At 50.3% G+C, this 22,180-nt stretch overlaps 1 protein-coding gene across 1 annotated transcript; it reads right to left on the bottom strand.

The window, feature by feature from the left end:
* Positions 1-14,109: 14,109 nt before the first annotated feature.
* On the bottom strand, positions 14,110-19,138 carry SOX8 (SRY-box transcription factor 8). Its single transcript, XM_069869903.1, has 3 exons — positions 18,497-19,138; positions 16,725-16,963; positions 14,110-15,807 (listed from the first exon to the last, which is right to left on the bottom strand). The coding sequence occupies exons 1-3, from the start codon at positions 18,940-18,942 to the stop codon at positions 15,068-15,070; spliced, it is 1,425 nt and encodes a 474-aa protein (XP_069726004.1). The 5' UTR covers positions 18,943-19,138; the 3' UTR covers positions 14,110-15,067.
* Between the last annotated feature and the right edge of the window lie 3,042 nt (positions 19,139-22,180).

Here is a 22,180-nt window from a genome sequence, read left to right on the forward strand (position 1 = left end):
CAAACATTGTTCTCGAGCTGCTGGAGATGGACAGGCTGTCAGGATAGAGCCCATCCCAAAGGTGTGGATGCTCTTCCAGGCTTCTGGGAGAAGGATTTCAAGGTGTCATCCATGGATATGATCCACCACCAGGGCTCTGGACCAGATGCAAAGGTGAAAGTTCCCAAGTTGAGGTTCCTAGTGGGCATACAAGGTTTGAAGTGCAGTGGGCTCAGCAGAGGAGATCTTTCCCTCCCAAATCTTGCTTCTGATGGAGGACCTGCAGTGGGAATGGGCAGGACATGTCTTTCTTCCCACTCCAGCTCTGTTGGGAGATCTCCCATCAAACAGTAGAATCATAGAATTGTTAAGGTTAGAAAAGACCTCTAAGATCATCCAGTCCAGCTGGCAAAGTAGGACATGGCTCCTGGTGAACAAGGGTTCAGCTCCAGAGACACCTGCCTGGGGTGGGCGCACAGGGCTCTGCTGTGGGCAGTCCTGCACGGCACAGAGGAGCCCTGGCGAGGCCATGGAAAAGTATGAGAAAAGAGGAACAAAATTATTAGGGCCATGTGAAGATTTGGGGCAGGATTCCAAGTCTGGCAGACTCAGTGTGCTGAAACCCACCACACCCATGCCCAACAATGCATATTCATTTCGCTGTACCGGGGGGCAGAGGGCAGCTACTCACAAGCTTCTGCTACGGCTTTGTTTCAGAGCATCACGCTGTGGGATGAGGATGTCCCGGCACAAGCATTGTCCCATTGTCCCTCTTCCCCAGTGCTCCCACAGACCAGAGCTGGCCTCCAAAGGAGAGATAGTTCAGGGTCATGTTTCCAACCCTGAGGCCATCTGCAGCGCATGAACTTGCCAAGTGTAGCATCGCTCACCCCAATAATCTAGAGAAGGATTTGCACTGCTGTTAAAAATGCAGAGGACAACTTGTTACAGGAGGCTACAGTTCAGTTTCAGTGATAGGCTTGCCAGAAGCTGCTGAAATAAGAAGCTCATTGCTTCGTAGGCTTTGGGTGCTCTTGGCCAGGCTCAGCTCCTATTCCCCACGTGCAAACCTGAAGTAATGTTCCCGGTGTTAGGAAAGATGCTGCGTGTTTGGAGGCTTATAAATGAAAATAGGATTTGGCCTCTCCCAACAAACCTTTCTCATGCAAATATGGTCATTTTGCACACGCCTTGAATACCAAATCAGTACTTGTTTTACTTCTCAGTCTCACGTTTCCCCCCTGTAAACCACCACAGCGCATCTGTCCATGCTGAGCACTGGCACACCCTCTCCTGCCCCTGAGACCTGAAGGTTTATTCTGCTGGGGCTGATCCCGCATGCTGCAAAACAAATTGGTGCTGCTACACCCACAGCAATGTTGGCCCGTCGGATGGATGTTCTCACCTGGAGTTCTGATTTCAGTTCTGGAGTCCTCAGCACAGGAAAGACAAGGATGTGTTAGGGTGAGTCCAGAGGAGGCCGCAGAGATGATGCAAGGGCTGGAGCACCACCTGTACGAGGACAAGCCAAGACAGTTGGGGTTGTTCAGCCTGCAGAAGAGAAGGCTGTGGGGAGACTTTAGAGCAGCTTCTAGTACTGAAAGGGGCTGCAGGAAAGCTGGGGAGGGGCTCTTGATCAGGGAGGGCAGGGATGAGGTGAGGGGGAACAGTTTCCAGGTGAGAGAAGGTGATTGAGATGAGATTTTAGGAAGAAATATTTTGCTGTAAGGGTGGGGAGGCCCTGGCCCAGGTTGCCCAGAGCAGTGGTGGCTGCCCCATCCCTGGAGGTGTTCCAGGCCAGGTTGGATGGGGCTTGGAGCCCCTGATCCAGTGGGAGGTGTCCCTGCCCAAGGCAGGAGGGTGGAACCTGGATGGCCTTTGAGATCACTTCCAACCCAACCCATCCTGTGATTCTATGGGATGGCCAAGGGCTGCTGATGTGGGATTATTTGGCCAAGGAAATTGGGAGGAACATCAAAAATCGGGATGCAACAGTGAACTGAGGAAAACCACAAGGGGCTTTGCTCTGGCTCTTGGTTGTAGATGAAGGTGCCTGAACATCCCAGCACCAGGGAGAGGGTGAGTGTAAAGCCCCCAGATTAGGTAAATGAAGAGAATGGCATATTTCTGTCACACCGACCGTAACCAAGGAGCGGAGCCTTCATTCCCAACCCCTTCAGGTGCTGCATGGGACCCGAGCTGGGGGAATTCACTTTGTCTGGCTCTGAGTCGTGCTGATCCCGCTGCAGCTGGGAGGGGATTTCCCGTCAGCTCCAACCCAGCTGCTTAAAAAACTCTTCCACTGAGTGAGCTAATATTTCATGAATAAATTGAACTGGTCAAGTCCCATTTTGTGCAGAAAGCACGGTTCCCTGCCGATTAGCCTCCTCGGTACTTTTGGGGATATAAATAACTTCACAGGCTCATTCTCTGCGCCTTTCAAAATAAAAGCAACATTCAGTTATTTGATTTTTTTTTTTTAATTTTATGCAAATGCTCTTCTGTTCTGTGTTATTATGTAAACCAGCCAACTGAAATGGTAATGAGGGAACCCAGAAGTATGCATATATTAACTGCCGCTGTGGAGCTTTACACCTACAGAAACGGCCCTGAATTACATTTCTAGGGGAGGGACAGGTGTCCTGAGGGTGGAGATTTTACTCCAGGACTTGGTTCTTTCTGAAATCCCTGGATATGAATGCTTCTTCCTACAGAGAACAGCCAAGCCTTCAATTCAATTCCATTCAATTCAATTAAGTCAGTACTTTGGTCCACTAAGACACAATTTTTGACTGCTTAAAGTAGAGGCAAAGCCCATTTCCAAAGGCCATGAAGAGTCCAGAGAAGTCCATGACCAAATTTAATGGTGTTAAAGGAATTAAAATGCTTCTGCTTCCCAAACCACGTCCTGGAACCTGCTCAGTGTGCAGCCCCTGCCCAGCAGGGTCCTCTGCCTGCTCTCCCCCAATGGGACACACCTCAAGCTAGAAAAGCTGCCATGAGAATAACAAGACAAGAAATTACCTTCATTTTCTATACTCTTCAAGAATATTCAAGGGTTTTAGTAGAGGTGAAATCATCAGAGTTTCTCACCTTTATAAAGCACCCTGAGAGAGCTGCAGCTCAGATCATGAGGCAGATGCCTCAAATCCTTCCTAATCCCTGTGTTTAGCAATGATGTTTGATGTGATTAGAGGCTCAGGGAGCACCGTTCCCAAGCAGGTAAAGCGGACGTGTGCAGGGGTGCATTGAGCTCTCATTTGTGGCTGGACTGAAGAAATGTTGGCCTAAGTCCATCACAGCATGTTGGTCGTTAGGACTATTTGGCTCCAAACAGAGGGGCCTGGGCCTGTAACACAACAACATGGATCCTTTTTTCACAGTTTGTGAACTCAATGCTGTGTCAGAAGCTGGAGTGAAATCCAGGGACCTCCTGAAGGCAATGGGAGACTTGATTTCAAGGCACCTGGAAGCTGAAAATCTGCAGCTTCTGTTTAATAATCAAATGAGAACGAGCAACTAATGAATAATTTGTTAGAGGAAAAACTACACCAAGTGGCCTAGTCTGATCCAAAAGCCAGTGAAAGCCTTTGCTGAGCCGACTGGGTTTTGGAACAAGCCCGGAGTGGTAGTAAAAATAAATCCCTGTAATTAGGCAAAAGGGAAAATCCGAAAGATGCCGTTTGAGCCATTTAGGGCTCAAAATCCGTATCCTGGGGTTTGGGCTGGGTAGCTCTGAAACCTCAGGGTATCCCACGAGCCTACAGGAGGTGGGTGGTGAGGGAGCTCAGCTATCCCTGCGGGAGGGGTTGGAGGAGCATCTTCTGCACTCCAAGGTTCTGAAATGGCATTTCTCTAGTTTCGGATCTGGCTGTCCAGGTCTCTGGTGTCATTCCAGCCCCAGCTCTGTTTGCCTTTCCCTGAGAAAGATCCACCTGCTTCACCAGGTCCATCCTTCCTTCTTGAAGGTCCGTCCTGTCTGGGCTCCTTTGCCATCCAAGATATAAATGTCATTTCAGGCAATGCTACGGCCTTTCCCACTTTGTCTGTGGGACAAATATAGTTTGGACAAATTCATGGAAATTATGCAACTTCTAGGCACAGCATTGAGGCAGCGCAAGCATCTCACAGCAGTTGCTGGTGGCCTGAAGCTGGCAGAGACCAGGGGAAGGGCTACTTTATAGGGTTGTTTTATTAGGATTTTTTTGCTTGCTCCTGCATGGCAAATCCACTTGTGCCTTTGTAGGATACCCCTGAGACAGACCTTTGCTCTCTTCCAGTGTAGATATTTCCATGCTCCCTTATTCTTCCAAGCATATCTGAATATTTGCGTAGTTTGGGGCTGATTGCTTGAGCATTTCCCTTTTTTCTGGGGGGTTCAGAGGATCTTTCCTGCATTCCCAGAAACAGAACACAAACATCTACAACTCGGATGTTTTGTTAAGTTATTTTCTTTAGAAAAAATAAACTTGCCATCATCTGGGAATTTTGTTAAGTGTTTTAGATGCATTTTTAACTTCCCTGTAACCCATCACCAGGCCTGGATTTCAGCCAGCTGTTCCAGGGCTCGAACACACACAGCTCTTAAGGGATGGTCGGAATCTGGCTCTGAAGCTCTCACCTGATTTTGTTCTAATAGACATCAGTCCAAGCTCCTCCCCTGTGGATCTGATTTCTCCCAAATGTTAAGAATGCCTGGATTCTTGCCTAAATTTCATCTGTTTGGGTTCGGCTTTATCCCCATCTCCATCTGGTGGCCAGAAGAGGCTTTCAAAGCCAAGAGACTTTCCAGTGTTTAGGTGGCCCCAGGGCGGCGAGAGCTTCAGATGGGTAGGAGCGAGCACAGGGGAACCTCAAGAGCCTGGGAAGTTGCTAGCCACCTGCATAGGCTCTCATTGTGGGTTGCATTAAATGCTCCTTAGAATCATAGAATCATGGAGAAGAGGAGGCTGAGGGGAGACCTCATTGCTCTCTACGACTACCTGAAAGGAGGTTGTGGAGAGGAGGGTGCTGGCCTCTTCTCCCAAGTGACAGGGGACAAGATGAGAGGGGATGGCCTCAAGCTCCACCAGGGGAGGTTAGGCTGAACATCAGGAAAAATTTTTCACATAAAGGGTCATTGGGCACTGGCAGAGGCTGCCCAGGGAGGGGGTTGAGTCACCTTCCCTGGAGGGGTTTAAGGGATGGGTGGACGAGGTGCTGAGGGACATGGTTTAGTGTTTGATAGGAATGGCTGGACTCGATGATCCAATGGGTCTCTTCCAACCTGGTGATTCTATGATTCTATGATTCTATGATTCTATGATTAAGGTTGGGAAAGTCCTCTAAAATCATCGAGTCCAACCTCCAATACCAGCCAACCATCAACCTTGTTAGGCAAAGGGGGTGTTTGCAGGAGTAGGCGACTTGCCAGTCTCCAATAGCATGTGAGTGATGCACAGCTCGACTCCTTGGGGCCAAGACGACTGCAGCAAGAGTGGCCTTTGGTGCTGCCACGCCACGATTCAGCAGACACCCACATTCCCCGGCCAATGTACTCCTTGTCACTAATAACAGCTTCTCCATTGCCTCCTTCCCAGCTGCAGCGCAAATGGAGGAGTGCATTAGCTTTTCTTTTCCCTTTTTCCTTTCAGAGCACTGAGAAGCTGAAGTCTCAGGAGGAACATCACAATTTCCAGTGGAACCAGCTACCTTCCCACCTCTTCTTTTTTATTATTTGATTTTATTTTTGTTTGACATGCATGCCTTTACCTTCCCGAATGAAGAGTGCCACTAACTGCCTCTTAAAATATTATTACAGAAGGGCTATATTCTACTGAGAATGGCATTTTTTCTAATAACCCCATTTTCCTTCTCATTTATTCTTACCTAAAAAGTTTCAGATTGCAGCTCATCCATCTCCCTGACACCCAAATCCCCTCACACGTTTTCAAATTTATTTATATATTGTTAACCCATTATTAGCCCATAGGAGCCAGGGAAAAAAAAGAAACAACAGGGAAGCATGAGAAAGGGTCATCCTTGAGTGGAGGTGTGGGATGGGTATGTGGGGACATAAGTTTGGGCTCTTTTGGGGAGATTTCATGCAAATGGGTGGCTGCAGAGCCTGCTTTGTCTCCTCAGCCTCCTTCTATAAATGGTTTTGCGGGGACACTCCAGTATCACCAGTGTCACCTCTTGATCACTCTTTTTAGTCTTGCCTGGTGGGCAGTTCCAGTCCACTCTGCCTCACATCACAGGGGGGATGAGACTCGCTCTGCTCTGAGTCCACCCAGACAGGAAAAGCAATGACTAAAGACTGTGGAGGAGGAGAAAACCAAACCACCCCTGTTGTTTCCTCCAGTTGGGACCAGAGAGGTCATTTTCTGAGGGATGTGAGTGTGTGAGCTCATCCCAATGAGGATGGACGTGGTGCTAAAATCTCCCTGACCCAGGTTCCTGGGGTGGGAGGAGAAGGACAGGAATGGGGTATGGATCAGGCTGCAGAGGCAATTGTTTGCTGCTCATGTGAACCAGGACCAGTCTATCCCAGTCCATCCCATGTCCTCCAGAAGCTGTCAGGACTCAGGCAGGGGCAGCCGGACGAGGTGCATCACCTCTCAGTGGCTTCTGCTCCTCCACTACCTGGAAACCCAAGGTTCGCTCACAGCACAGCGCAGCCGCTCAGCCAGCAGCAAGCACGTAGGAGCAGAGCTCCCTGGTGCCCTGGCAGGCGGAAAGGCGTGCGCTGCTCGTCATTCAGAAGCAGGACTTGGTTATCAAACAGCAGCGAGGTTGGGTGGCATCCTGAGGACAGGAAGGAGGTTGTCAGGAACGGAGTTATCCCAGAGGAGCTTCTGAGTAACATTTAAAATGTACTCTTTACCTTCTGACAACCTCCAGGTTACACAAAGGTGATAGCTTTCTATTTTCATCAGGCTGTAATTAATTACTTGTAGGGGGGAAAAAAGAGCTGTATCTTCATCAAAATATCCGTTTCCCCTCCCAAACTCACGACCAGCTGTGTACAGACCTGGCAGTAAGCTGCTATTCCTACTTGTTACCCTCTTAAAAAATAACCACATTCCTCATCAAAATCGCACCTACCCAACATGCCGGGAATTTTGTTTTATTCTTTCTTTCCCTTCTGTGTGTGGGTTTTATTATAACTTGCAGGCAACTGCTTAACATCACCACCAACAAGGCAACTTTGGCAGAAGCCGCCTCAAAGGATCCGTGTGTGAGACGTTCAATGAACTTCCTAGCGACCAATAATTCCAGTTGGCTGCTTTTCCTCCAGCCGCATCCTCCCGGCATCGTGGTGTGGAAGTGCTTGGCGCCCCATCGCTCGCTCACACCAGCTGCACGAGGCTCCCCCGAACGGCGGCTCTTTGGGAACGAGAGAAAGTGGGAAAAGTTTATTAGTTTTTTTCCTTTTTTTTTTTTTACTAAATGAAGCTACTTCTCGCAAGTCAAAATATTTACTCCCATTTCTGGATGCACACACGCACGCAAAAATTAATAAAACTCTCCGCAGAGCGAGATTCTGATTCCCAATTATTTTGCCTTGGTAAAGTTAAGGCAAAAAAAAAAAAAATCCCAACTTTGTTTGTGCATTCTTATTGCAAACACAATGCCAACAATGGCCAAATAGACAGCATAATAAATAGCACCACAATGCCGACATAAAGGCCTTTCTGGTACTGCATACAAAATATAAACTGTGCCATGCCATTATTATTCCGGAGCCCTTGCTGAAACAGTGCAGTTGAAATTCCACCCCCAATGTGCACCTAATCAGCCATTCAGAGCCCCTTAATGACTTGTCAGTTCTTTGCCCTGCCATTTTCTGTCCAATTAATTCTTTTATTGTGCACCGGATAAAGGAAGACAAAGGCCTTCCATGCAATAATGAATCATTAAAATTCAGCAGCTCCTCTCTTGTGCTCTTGGCTCCTCACCAGCAATTCAGGCTGTTTCGCATTCGTTATGTGTGTGGTGGTTAAAATTCACTCTACCTCAAACAAGACCTTTCAAAATGCTTAACCCTTTCCTGGGTGAAGACCTCCATCACCACGATGGGAATTTAGACAGGCAGGGAATTAAAAAGGAATAGGAGGGGGGACGAGCGAGGGGAGGAGAAAGGAGGCAGAGGTATTTTGGGTAAATGTTTTAATATCACGTCTCTGACAGTCACAATATTGCCTGCGCGCACAGCCACAAACAAATACAGGGAGCAGGAGCCGATGCCAGCGCGGCTGAGAGAGCGGCCGGGCTGCAGAGCCACGGTGGGACGGGTGGACGGGTGCCACTGTCCCTGTCCAGGCAGCATCTTCCAACCCACACCGGCAGCTTTGCATCGTTTTCCCTAAACCAACACAGCCCTGGGAGCGGGTGGCATAGGCAGGGAGAGATACCCTCTTATTTTGGATCAGGAGTGGCTTGGTTAAGATAAACTGAAAGAAGCTGGCTTTTAAACCTGAATAAGTGTGTCCAACTGGCTTTTTTTTTTGCACCAGCTTCACTAAATCAGGTCAAAACCAACACTCCAGTTAAGCCAGTGACACGCGGTGCATGGCTGAGCTCCGCAGCCATATGGGAGCAGCTTAATAGGGGTCAGCGGGAACGCTGGTGGCTCTTCCAAGAGTGGGGAGGGCAGAGCCCCGCCTTTCGGCAGCACCCACCGTGTTTACCCAAGTGCAAAACCATTTCACAGAATCATAGAATCACAGAATCACCAGGTTGGAAGAGACCCACCGGATCATCGAGTCCAACCATTCCTATCAAACGCTAAACCATGTCCCTCAGCACCTTGTCCACTCGTGCCTTAAACACCTCCAGGGAAGGTGACTCAACCATCTCTGAGCAAGAGCTCCTGGGCTGGTGGCAATGACCACCCCACCAGTGACTCCTGTGGCACCACGGTGGCTCTCAGGCGGGCAGCATCACTGACCACCTGCTGCAGAAGCAAGGGGGAGGCTTGGTTTCTGACCGCTGTTGGAACTTTTCTTATCAGTGCAGACCGTGTGGTTTTATGGAAGGACGTTGCCTGCCATTTCCTCCCTCACACAGCAAGGTTCTGCAGAAAAATAAACTCGCTTTCCACCTAAGCCACAAAATCAGCTGCTGCTTGAGAACAGCCCTGCTGCTGAAATCTGTGTTTCTCTGCAAATATGACACCAAAATCCTTAACTGTGACAGAAGCCCCATGGTCCAAGACCCCCCAGAAGCCACTTGGGCTGAGCAGAGGGCTGGTGTTCCCGAAAACCCACGCTTGCCACCCAGGAGAAGCCCCTGCATCGCATCACGTTGCATCACATCACATCGCAGCACGCCAGCGGGGATTGCCCTGCAGCCCCTGCGGCTCCAGTGTGGGCTGGGCCGGCAGGACGGCAGGAGAATGAAGCAATTTGTAATAAGTACCATTTTCTGTGGTTTGGGCTCTGAGGGAGTATTTTTAGCTCCTGGTGACTCATTTGGGAAATGGCTTCCCCTCCCTAAGCCTCATCCTTTGCTACTTGGTACCATCCTTAATTCCTGCCTATGAGAAGTGAACTTAGAATGACACCACCGCAACTCAGCTGGGAGGTGGTGGGGGAGGTGGGACCAGGGCTGGGCCAGCTCAACCTGGCTCCCACGGTCCTGCACAGCTCCTCTCCCTTTGTTAATTAGAGTACAGTATGATGAACTCCCCAAAAACCTCATAGAGCCTCTGCAGAGTCTCCAAGGAAGAGTGGAGCAGTGGTGAAGGTACAAGGTGACCATGGAATGTTCACAGAGCGGTCAGAAGCTGATATGAAACTCCCTGCTTTCACTCCAAAGGAGAATTCGAATCCCTTCTGTTGTGAATTCATGCTTAAGGATTTGCTTTTGGATGTAAAAGCCCCCTAAACAAACTGGACCCAACCTCATGGTCTTGAAGACTGAAAACAGGGTGATATTGGAGTCCCCTTAAAGCCTTCCCCAAGGGCTGAGTTGATCCAGGCTCCGGTGACCGGTGCTGTCCCATGCTGTGTTCACTGTGGCACCTCCTCACCTCACCCAGCCCTGTCCTTGCAGCTTCTGTGGCCACCGAGCCTTCCCAAGGGCTCTCCCACCACCACTCCTGCTCTCAAACCTCTCCAGCTTTGCGGGCAGTGTAGCTCTGACCTAGCAGGGTCACTGGCTGCAGCATCTCCCTGCTCGCCTGCGAAAAAACAGCTTTTGCCGCCCTCCTGGTGCTGAAACATCGCAACCTCCAAATGGCAATCATATTATTTTTATTTTATACCAAATATTCTGCCTCCAGATCACAGGCAACGTGCAGGCAGGGGCTGTGAGCAGCTGACCTTGGCCATGGGAGGAGAAATGTGGCAGAGGGAGGGGGCAGCCACACGCCTCTTCTCTCCTCTCACTAGGCTGGAGGTGCCAGGTGAGGACAGGCAGCTCTGCTTCCAGGAGCAGCATGCAAGGATGGCCAAACCCCTGTGTTCAGATCCTGCTTGGAGCTATCTCGTACCCCAGCTCTCACAGCCCTGCACCTTCCAGCAGAGCAGAGCTTCGTGTTGGCTCCAGGCAGCCCGGCTGGAAAAGCCAGACGGAAGAGATCAGTCCATAAAAGCCTCCCGAAGAGGTCAATCCATAGACAGGGAGGAGGGATAGACCTGTGCGGAAGTTGATTAAAGCTGAATGCAGTCATAGAAATGCCGTTTCAGAATTTCTTTGCCATAAACTTCATATCCAACTGCAAAAAATGTGCAACAAAAGTTGATATCACTCCAGGAAAAACTATAATGAGGAGGATGGGAAGGGACTTTTTCCACCGTGCAGAAGGAATGTGGACACGGTCTATAAAACTAATTTCCTCTTTCTTGCTAAACAGTACCTTCTGAGCATTTCAGACAAATGGCAACATTCATTATTCTCTGCATCCAAAATAAAAAAAAAGAGGAACTTTTATCACTTGTGTATTCCTGCAATTATCTTGAGAACCCTTTTTTGTTGACAGCCAGGGGTCAAAAGCCGGTCTTGGTTTCACCTGATCTCATTGACTTCTGCAAAGACATTCCAGCTTCACGCCAACACAAGAGCCATCGGAGCCGGGCGCGGGACACACAAAGCTGCCATTCACGTCAGGAAGACGCTCAGCTCATGGAAAATCACTTCTCTTTCTGTAGATGATAGCTCCACATAGAGTGGGAGAAAGGCACAATGCGTGAAAATGCATTTGCACAAACAGCATTAATTTCTAATCAAAAAGCTCTTTTCTGAATGTAAACTGTGCCTGGGATCAGTGGTTTTCTCATAGGGAAAAGAAATGAGAGACTCTGGTGTTTAAGTGCAAATCTAGGCACGGAGAATGAACTTGTGGTGCTCTTGGAACTTCCCAGTTCACCCCAAATCCTGAGTCGCTGGCTTTATTCAGGCCAGTTTTACTTGCCTGTCACCTTCCTGATGATCCATTCTGTAACGTCTTTGGATTTTACTCAACAGCAAATGTGCAGAGAGTTTTCCCCACACCGCAGGATGCCAAAACCCAGTTGAAAGTCACTATTCAGCAGAAGCCATTCCAACGGGAGCTGCTTCCAGGAGCCACGGAGGGGGCTCAAGGCGTGTGTTATCCCTCGTGCCCACCAAGCAGTACAGCCTTTTCTTCCTGCAAATATTAGTAAAAGCTAACTTGGTTTTGCAAAGCTCACAGAAAGCAACACCAAGCAGAAAGGAAGCACAGCCAAAAGTAAATGGGTTTGAAACCTGCACGCTTTGGATGTGCTTTTCCTTGGTGCAGTCGCAAGGGTGGGCTGGGCTCCCCCCAACCTCTGCAGCCCTGCAGGAGGAGAGCAGGTCTCCACACAGACACCCTGCAGCTCTGAGATGTGCCAAGGGTGTTGTAAATGCTGGATATCCCCCTCCTGTGCTAGGAAGCCAATGTACTGCTAGGAGAAAAAGAAGAGAGAGGAAGCTTGGGAGCCCTCACCGCGCTCTCCCGTCAGCCAGAGGTGCTGCTGTGGAATCTGTAGTATCAGTATTTAGGTGATTTATACATAAAGGTATTTTAATTCTAACTACCAGCAAAGTCACTGTAAGCTTTGCTCTCAGGCATCAAGAAAAAAGCAAAGCACTTCTGCTCCCGGCTCATCTTTTTCCTTCTTTCCCTGCAGCGTGTGACCGGCGAGGAAGTCCTACCCCAACGCACAGAACACGCCGAGCAAAAAAGCATCTATTTTTCAAGCGTGAGCTGGGATAAGACTTGAAACTTTCATTGTAACTGGAGGGAGGAGAAAGGAGGAAAGCGAGCCTCCTCGGAAAGCCAGTCTGCAGCCTTGGCCGATCGCATAATAAAGTTGTTTTGCCAGCAGTTTTGTAAACGAGCAAAGCAAAAGCGGCGTCCAGTTACAGACACTCTTGGCAGATGCTGCAAACAGCAAATGTGCAACGAGACACTGATGTACAGACATTGTTAATGTTCTTAATCTTCGTTAATTGTCATCATATTTATTCCCCCCTCCCATGTTAAAAACATTTTCCACGGTGCTGTACTGCAACCAAGTCCTGAGCGCATTTCGGCACTTCCCAAATCCCAACCCTTCCCTCCCAGTTGAAAATCTCATGCTGGGTTGTCTGAACTAGTGAAACCAAACTGCAACTGAAGTCACAAATGCAATCATTTTAATGACTGTATTAAAAAAAAAATAAAATACTACATGCAACACAATTTTACAGCTATCATAACTCAGAGGTAGGTATTTACAAGGTCTCACTAAGCAGAAAATAGGGTTTGGTGCTGTAAAATTCCTACATGCAATACAGAACAAAGTGAACTTGGTCAAAACCAGTGCAGCCTGACCTTGCAAACCCTTGCTCATGTGAGCAGTCTCAACGAAATCCTATGAAATCCTTGGGAATATGAGCACGGAAATATAGTTCTCAAAGAAATAAAAGAAAGAATTTTTTTTAAATCTCACTGTAAGGCACCATTTAAGTGAAATTTCCATTAAGGAAAGGGAACAAAGGAGAAAAAAAACAATAAACAAAACCAATAAACCAAGAAGACCCAATAAGGCATTAAGAGAACAGAAAACCTTTGTCAAAAGATTTTATTCCAAACAGCCTGTCTCGTTCCAAGCTGTTCTCCATGTGTCTTCTCAGCACAGAAATAAAATTGCTTGTTTGGAAAAGACCCTTGAGATTGAGTCCAACCGTACCTGTCCACTACTAAACCAGATCCCTGAGCACCTCATCTGCCCAGCTTCTAAACCCCTCCAGGGATGGGGACTCCACCACCTCCCTGGGCAGCCTCTGCCAGGGCCCGAGAGCCCTTTCAGTGAAGAAATTTTTCCTGATGTCCAATCTGAATCTGCCCTGGTGCAACTTGAGACCGTTGCCTCTCATCCTGTCACCTGTCACTCGAGAGAAGAGACCAGCACCCACCTCACTAAAACCTCCTTTCAGGGAGTTGTAGACAGGGATGAGGTCTCCCCTAAAGAGGCTCAAGCAGAAAGAAAACAGAACACGCCCGTGATAAAAAGCGATTTTTAATTTTATCAAATCGATCTGTACAAAAGTTAGCATTGCTTAGTGAGAAGCGAGTGAAGAGAGCAGATAAGTAACAGCCAAAGTCTTCCAAACTTTATACAGAAAAATAGATTGCATAAAAACGACTTTTCTGTATTTTTCCCCACCCCCGCATCCCCCCAAAAGGAAATATGCAAAAAAATATTTTTTTAGAAAAAGAGTAGGAAACATAGAAAAAGGTAAAAAGGTGATACCCTCTGAAATGTGGTTTTTAGATTTACAAAGGTTTTAAAGGCACAAGTTACCATAAAATAGATGGTTATTATATGCTCAGCATACAATGGAAGAAGTAGAAATATATCAATGAAATATTAGTCTAAAACTAAGTACCTAACCATTTTTTTTTAGTGGAGAAGATTTTTAGTTTCACAGCTTGATGGGTGATATCTGGTCCCTAGAAAGCCAAAATCAAAGCAGAAGGTGATCATTTCTCATTAAATTACAGCTTCCTATAAAGTAGTCCTGGTTCAGAAAGTGGACAAAGACTCCGCAACGCCTTCGATCCAATTTTAACACCTGAAAGCAGGTAGCCACGAAAATCGCCTGCTCCTTCTTGCAAACATTTGAGCCTCCCAATTGAATTAGTAACTTGCTTCCCCCCCCACCCCCCACCCCCTTATTATTTTCTATTCCCATTTTGAGTTCCCTGCCAAGGGCCGATGAGCTCGGTCCCTCTCAGCCACGACCGCTGCAGCGGTTCCAAACAGAAAAACCCCAAACCAACCAAAATCTCTAGCCTCATAACACCATTTTATTGTATCATCTCCACTATTTTGATGCTCCCTCCCCACCCCATCTTTTAAAATCTTTTAAAATTCTACTTTTTTTGCACAAAATTACTTCATTAATTAAAAGACAAAATAATACAGAACATAAATACATATTTAACAGATTTAAAAAGAAACAAAAACAAACAAAACACTTTAAGCTTCCAAAACCAAAACAAAATGTTAATTACAGCCAAACCTTGCTTAGAAGAACTCTTGACTAAAAAAAAAAAACAAAACACTTCAGACATTTAATAGGTTGGTCCCACCAGACTTGTTTGTTCCCAGGAGGTTGTTCCGAGGAATAGCCAGGTTTTCGGGTTTCATCTGCCTTGGTCCAAGTGAGTTCTTGCCCTCAAGGTTGGTCCGTTCCTCACATTGCAATAGACCCTTAAAGTCTCAAACAGCTTTTTTTCCTTCCCCCCCCTCTGCCCACCCCCCTGCTCCACTTTTGCACTTGTCAACTTCCACGACGAGTTAAGTTCAGTTCAGTCCTCACAGAGGAGTCGAATGGTTCTGTCCTTCATTTAGTCAAAAGGAATTGCCGGTCCTTTTCTTGTTTTCTTTTAATTATTTCTTGGTTGGTTTTTTTTTAAATTGTATTAATTAAAAATAGAGCTCTGTCCTTTCGGAGAGTTTCGAAGCAAGGGGACATCCAGTCGCAACGAGCAGAGTTCCCAGTGGCTCAGGAGGCACTTCGGAAACTATCGCAGCACTCCACGCTCTTCATCTTCATTCTTTCATTAGTGCATACGTTGGGGAAGCCCTCGGGGGGCTCCGTGCATCCTTTAAGGCCTCGTCAGGGTCGTATAGACCGGCTGCTCCCAGTTAGCGGTGGGGCTGTGGGCGGGCGGGATGGACAAGCCGTTGAGGATGGGTGTCGCGTAGGGACGGCGGGAGGAGTGGAAATAGGGATACTGGTAAATGCTGGAGGGGTAGCCAGGGTAGGGGTTGTAGTAGTTGGAGCTCTGGAGGTCCGTGTAGTCGCACTGGGAGCTGGAGAAGGAAGCGGCGGCCGTGGCGGTGGAGGCGGTGGTGGCACAAGCCTGGGCGCTGTAGGAGCCGTAGTCGGAGTGAGCAGGGGAGCCGTGCGACTGGTCGCTGTAGTGGCTGGGGCTCAGCTGCTCCGTTTTGATGTGTGGCCTTTGCTGACCCGAGTCGGCAGACGACGGCGATGCCGAGGCCGGGCTTTTGTGAGTCCACACCTGGTTGGTCCCGCCGGCACCCGTGGCCGAGTGGGAGTAGGATGCGCCGTAGGAGCCGGCGGCGGCAGCGTTGGGCCCGTGGTCGGCCGGCATGGCGGCGTGGCCGTTGAGCGGCAGGTACTGGTCGAACTCGTGCACGTCGAAGGTCTCCATGTTGTTGATGACCTCGCTGCTCAGCTCCGAGATGTCCACGTTGCTGAAGTCGATGTTCTGGCGGCCGCTCTCCACGAGGCGGCGGCCCTCGTGCTTCAGCTCCTGCTTGCTGCCGTGGTGGAGGTCGGTTTTGGGGGTGGTGGGTGGGGTGGGTGGCCCGTGGGTCTGGCCTGGGGACGAAGGGACAGCAAGGTTGTAATGACAGCACTCACAGAACAGCAAATTCCTTCAAGGAGGATTAAAATAATATCAATAAATGCGTATTTCTCCTTCCTCCTACTGCAAGAGGTAAAGGAGGATTTAAATCTACAGCCTCATGTTGGAGGTGGCTGATGTCCTCCTATGACCATGTCCTCAGCCAGGGTAAACCACCTGCATGGGAGCGGGAAGAAGAAGCCAGCGAGTGCGCTGTGCCCATCAGGGTCACGCTGGGACATGGCAGGACACCCTAGCTGCACAAACTCCCCCTCTCCTGGGAAGCAGAACTAGGGGGTCTATTCAGAAGGACCTGCTCAGCCTCTCCTTGTGGGCAACCTGAAGCCAGCTGGGCTCTCCCGAAGGCAGAGAAGCCATCCCGGCAGAGTGGGCTGGAGCTGGGATCCCCAGCCAGGCTGGGCAAGAGCGCAGACACGTCTGAAGCTGCAGGACGTTCGCAATCCTCCTGGAATCTGTCAACACGCACCCTGTGCCAATTCACAGCGCTGCCGAGACGCAGAGACCTTCGGGGGGGAAGCCACGTCTCCAGGATCTGCTGCCCCAGGCACCCTTCGCGTGGCCAAGGGACTATTAATTAACCTTTATTCCCTCGCAATTAATTCTCACTGCTCCCAGGCCAGCAGGAAAGCAGGGAGCACTACGCTTTGGGGATTTCCTATCACAGAGTCAGCTCTATAAGCATTTACTAAGTAAAACCATCCCCACATTCACAGCTTGGTGCAAACCCACAACTCTCAGGGCAACGACTCCTCCTTTTGGATGGCCCCAAGCACGCTGGTTTTCATCCGCGGGGCCGATGAGCCCATGCCCACCAGCGGGTTCGCATCCCAAAGCGACGCGCCAGGGACACGCAGATGGTTTTGCCTTTTACCTGTGTGATCCCCGTGGTGGTGGGAATCGGCGATGCCTCCCAAGCCGCTGTCCGCTTTGTAGATCTGTGTTCCCGCGTGGTGGCTGAGCTCGGCTCCCGAGTCGGAGTCGCTCTGCCCGGCTTTGACGCTTTTCCTCCTCCGTGGCTGGTATTTATAATCCGGGTGATCCTTTTTGTGCTGGACCCTGAGCCGCTCGGCTTCTTCCACAAAGGGACGCTTCTCATTTTCACTTAACAAACTGGTTTGGGACGGATTTAGTTTTTAAAAAATAAAGATGAAGAAAGAAAAAAAAAAAAAAAAAGAAATCCAAAATTAGTGTCTTTTCCTTAGAAGTTCTCCGCCTGTTTCAGGCTCGCATTCCCACTTTCCACACACTGATTTGAGTAACCAGAAAATTAATTATAAAACGAATTTGCCATGGCAAAGAAAGAGCTAAACTATGTTGCAAAAATTAAAATACCAGCTATAGAGGCGTGAAAGACCCTGACCACTGTGGATACCGATAATGGGGCAAAACAAAATCCCCCTGCCCCACGTCTTTGCCAAATATTATTCTTATGTTTGTCCTACCCGCTTCACCACAACACTGCCTGTTTTCAGCTTTGTTTGGTGCTTACAAAGAAACCATGAAGGCAAGAGATGATTTCTTTCAAAACTTCCCCCAACTCAACCCTCTCTTTGCAAACTCTCAGAGAGTCTCAAGCGCCGCTGGCCCAAGTGGGCAGGAATTCTGCAAGTTTGGTACAACCAGACACGACAGAACCCACCACGCAGTAAAACGGGGCTTGTTTTGGAGCTGTGGAAAGCTGAGCCGCTCGGCAAGAAACATTTACAGCACTGAATGCACAGGTAATAAAGGAAAGTGGAAAGAAGATTAAAATAACTGTGAGAAATCAGCTTGGTTGGTTTGTTTAGCATCAAGCAAGCAAGGCAGGGGAAAAAAAAACTTACAAAAAGCCACTGTAAAAGAAGTAATTTTAAAAAATTTAATCTCCTGGGGACAGGGATGTGGAAAACCGTGGTCAGAAGTGGAGCAGGGGGACCACTCATGGTTCATGCTCAGCGATGGAGCAAGGGGAACCCACGCGTGAGCCAGCGCTGGGACAGGACCCTCTGGCAGTGCCCGGCCGAGCCCGCTGCGGCCGTGGGTGCACGGACCCCTCCTCGGGGGCTGCTTTGGAGCAAGGACCAGCGAGTCCTTTGTGGAGTGCTCTGGGGAATTCCTGCACTTTGGTTTCAAACGCTCTAAAAATCCCCCCACGGGACAAAAAAAAATAATAGAGAAGATAATGTTCTTCTTAAAAAAAGGGATTTAAAAAAGCAAAGGGAGGGGAATCCGGCTGCACATCCAGAGGCAAAATCCTCATTGCCTGCCTGGGCAGCCCACGGGGGTCCCACTGGTCCAGAATGGATGCGAAAGGGATGCGGGGAGCGAGGATGGACGGCGTGGAGCGAGGATGCGGGGGGGATGCGCGACGCGGAGACAGGATGCGGGAGGGATTCACAGCACGGAGAGAGGATGAACGGCAAGAAGAGAGAATGCGGGGGGGATGCGCCGAGCGGGGATGAACCGCACCGAGCAGGGATACAGGAGGGATGCGGAGCGGGGCTGAACGGCACGGAACGAGGATACAGGAGGGATGCGGAGCGGGGCTGAACGGCACGGAGCGAGGATACAGGAGGGATGCGGAGCCGGGGTTGAACGGCAAGAAGAGAGGATGCGGAGCGGGGATGCGCGGCGCGGAGAGAGGATGCTAGGAGGGGGACTCACCGCCAGAGCTTGCCCAGGGTCTTGCTGAGCTCGGCGTTGTGCAGATGCGGGTACTGGTCGGCCAGCTTCCTGCGGGCGGCCTGCGCCCACACCATGAAGGCGTTCATGGGCCGCTTGACGTGCGGCTTCGCCTTGAGGGATCCGTTGCCTCGGACGGGCATGGGCACCAGGCTCCAGTCGTAGCCCTTGAGCACCTGCGAGACGGCGTCGCGGATGCAGGCGGGGAAGCGCTCGTCCACCTCGGGCGCGTCCCCCTTGGTGCCCAGCGGGGCGGGGGCGCCGGGCGGGCGCGGGGCGGGCGCGGGGGCGCAGCCCAGCCCCTCGGAGCCCGCGGGGGACAGCGGCGAGTCGGAGTCCGAGTCCACGTGGGACATGGAGCTGGTGGTGCCCGCCGGGCTGCACGGGGCTTCCAGCGCTTTGTCGTGCTCCTCGGTCATGTTGAGCATCGGTGGGGATGGAGGTAGAGGGGGTGAGGGAGAGGGGGGTGAGGGGCAGAGCCGCCCCGAGGGCGCGGACAAGCCCGGGCGGAGCGCGGAAAGATAAAAATCGAGAAGAAAACGAAAAAATAAAATAGGAGTGCCTAGAAATCAGCCGAAAAAAAAATAAAAAGAAGAAGGAATCAGCCACAAGCAGTCCCGCTGCCGTCCCGGCGCCCCGCTCAGCGTCCAGTGCGAAGCTCGGCCCCTCGCACCGAGGCCCTTTAAGGGGAGGGGAGGCGGCCCCGCCCCCGGCGCCGCTTCCCATTGGCGGAGAGCGAGGCTTCATTTGCATAAGGGGCGTGGCCAAGCCGCCCGCGCGCTCTCCCGCCCCGCCCCGCCCCCGGCGCCGCTTCCCATTGGCGAAGAGCGAGGCCTCATTTGCATAACGGGCGGGACCGCGCCCCGCTCCCGCCGCTCCGGACCCGCCGCCACCCCGGGAGCGACTGGAAGCGGCCCGGCCGCGGTAACTGGCGCTGTTTCAGCTTCTGAGGGCTCTCTCCTGCTTTTGCTGCTGCAAACTTCGCGGTACCGGCGGGAAAACTCCTCCCTGCGCGGCGGGGATGTGATTTATACCCACGGTGCGCTGGGGGTCCCCCCGTTTTGGGGGGCACCGGGGCGGGGAGCAGGTGCGGGGTGATCCAGGGTTTCGGGGTGCGGAGCCTTTTTCCGAGCCCCACGGGCAGCGGCCGCCGCGGGGAAGGGGCGCGGAGCGGCGCCGCGATGGGACGGCAGCAGCAGCAGCCGCTTCTCGGGGCTCCGGTGCGACCCGTGCGGCAGCCGAGCCCCGGGGCGGATCCCCCGCCTCCCCGAGCGCATCTTTTCCCCGCAACGGGTAAAAAGCGGAGGAACGCGGCGGGTTGCTGGAAAGAAGCGAGATGAGCCCCTCCGCACCCCCTTACCTCCCTCCCTCCCCGCGGTGCCGGGCGGGGGGCACCGTGCGGCTCCGCACCGGCCGGAGGAGGATGCGGAGCCTCGGGAGGAGCCTTGGGGTGCGGGAGTTGGGGATGGGTTGCCCCTTAAATCCCCTCTCGGTCAGCTCTGGGTGCGGGGGAGCTCGATGCGGAGCCGCTCCGCAAGTTCTCCCCTTCGGAAAAGCTCTTCCCGCTGCCCCCGGAGCGAGCTCTGGCTTTGCAGCGTTTCTTCGGAGCATTTGATTCTAATTAGCAGCGGAATCCAGCTTTCTAATTGCGGAGTGGGGGCGGGGGGGGTCGGGAAGCAACTCCCCAAATTCCAGTTTGATCCGCTGCTTCCCCCCAGTCCTGGAAAAAGAGGGTCAAGTACAAGATATACAGGGAAAAAAAAAATTAAAAAAAAAAAAAAAGAGAGAGAGAAATTGTATAAGTGCTTCAAGTTTTCAAAAAGTAACAGGAACGTGGTGTTTTTCCGAGCGTTTTCTTTAATTACTGCGATGTATGATCCCCTTGAAATAAAGCCTACGCTTCGAATTTAAATGCGACGCTGTTTAAATGCGCCTGGATGTCCGTCTGCCTTCTGTGTGAAAAGGAATTTATTCTGTTAAAGCGCAAAGTGGGATTTCACTTTATTTAAAAAGTCTCTCATAGTCTTATTAGTAATTTCTCAAGGTTTCAGTTTGCAGAGTCACCGAGTGAGAAACCTTCAGGCAAAGGTTTTTTTAATATGATTTTACAAAGTGTCGTTTAAAAAATATTGCCTTTAAGGCTTAAGTTGTACTGTATGTGTTGAACTTGTGAGTGAGGATTAATTGAATTTCTCTTCCATGGCCTGATCCAAAGCTTAATGAAATTGTGGAAGAGTTTGTCTTTCCCCGGGCTTTGGACCTGGGTGTTAGTTCTCAGCAGAACCTTTTTTTCCTCATCTGACAAATAATTAACATAAATTTTTGTAATGCCTGTCTCTTTGGGCTCTTCAAGACGTTTACCTTACTGAAATTCTGTGTGTTGGGTAAATTGAATTTTATCCATTTTAGCAGTGGCTGAGCTGAAGCAATAATCCCTATTTTTAGTCCATCCTTTCAAAAACAGCCTTTCTCGCAGAGCACCTTCTGTGGAAGATTCGAACCTCATTGCGTGCCTGAAGCTGGGAAAGGATCTGTGGAACACGCAGAGCTTTGGGACGAGCCCAGGGAGGTAGGAATAAAAATAAGAGCTCTGATTTTTATATCTCTGCCTTCAACTACAAGTCAAATTCCCGCAAAAGAAGCCCTAAAGAACAGCGGGAAATAGAGATTTTGATTTTCTTTCCCCTTGTATGCGGCTGCCTTTCACAGCTCTCCAGCCCTGCCCGAGGCAAGGAATTGCATTTCCCTGCTCACATACTTGAATTCCTCTTTATCCAATGCAGCTAGAAGAAGGAGGATAACTTTCTGTAGTTGCTTCCTCCTGCTCCAGAGATGCACACGAGGAAGAGGTAGCGCCTGGATCCAGACCAGGGGACGTGTTGTGCTTCATGTCTGGTTTTGTGATCTTGCACAAATCATTTCGTGTCTCAGCAGCGTCAGTTCTCGGCTGAGCTGGCGGAGGGAGCAGCGCTTCCCAGCCTCACAGACCGATCTGAGCTGAGCGAGGCTGCCAAAAGCAGACATGACACAGGGAAAGGAGGGAGCTGGAGCACCTGGGAAACTCCAGTAGCTCCGGTTTCCTGAGAAGTTCACTCATCCATGAAACGCAATGAGATTATGCTGGGACAACAAGAGGGTTCAAGTGGTGGCGTCGTTTATCTTACAGGGTCTCATGTTTGGATTCTGTACGACAAAGCTCCAGCAATGTTTGCACAGGGATGGGTAAAGGACGGAGCTGCAGGGCAGGGCTTGCAGAGATCCTGCATGATGGGTCACCTAGACCTGGCCTAAGGCTTCTCTGTCCTGACCCAGCCTGCTGCAGGGCAGGGATTTCCAGGAAAAGGGTGCAAATTTGGGAGAGAAGAACCGAGATTCCGATTGCCCAACAGAATCTTAAAGAATCCACCCAAGCACAGTATGTTTAAAGAGGATTTGGTGGAACAGAGCTGCCTGTTCCTGACAAAGTGGGCGCAGCAGAGCTCCACCAGCTGCCTGTCATTCTGGGCAATACGGTTTTGTTTTCTTTAAAGTCTGACACAGTCTCCGATAAAGTTCCTGGCCAGCCCATACCAGTGTCGCTGGGAATTGGGCATTAAATACAAGCTCTGCATGCTTGGCTCCATTACATTGTCACTTGTCACCTGGGAGCCCTCAGAATCCCAGTGG

Source organism: Phaenicophaeus curvirostris, chromosome 16 (genome assembly GCF_032191515.1).
Source record: "Phaenicophaeus curvirostris isolate KB17595 chromosome 16, BPBGC_Pcur_1.0, whole genome shotgun sequence".
Taxonomy (NCBI): domain Eukaryota; kingdom Metazoa; phylum Chordata; class Aves; order Cuculiformes; family Cuculidae; genus Phaenicophaeus; species Phaenicophaeus curvirostris.

Bases quoted from the DNA above. Each gene is read 5' to 3' on its own strand.
- SOX8 (XM_069869903.1), bottom strand. From the start codon at position 18,942: ATGCTCAACATGACCGAGGAGCACGACAAAGCGCTGGAAGCCCCGTGC. The intron at 16,964-18,496 runs GTGAGTCCCCCT...GTCCCAAACCAG, and splicing joins ACCCTGGGCAAGCTCTGGCG to TTTGTTAAGTGAAAATGAGA. The intron at 15,808-16,724 runs GTAAAAGGCAAA...CTTCGTCCCCAG, and splicing joins CCACCACGGGGATCACACAG to GCCAGACCCACGGGCCACCC.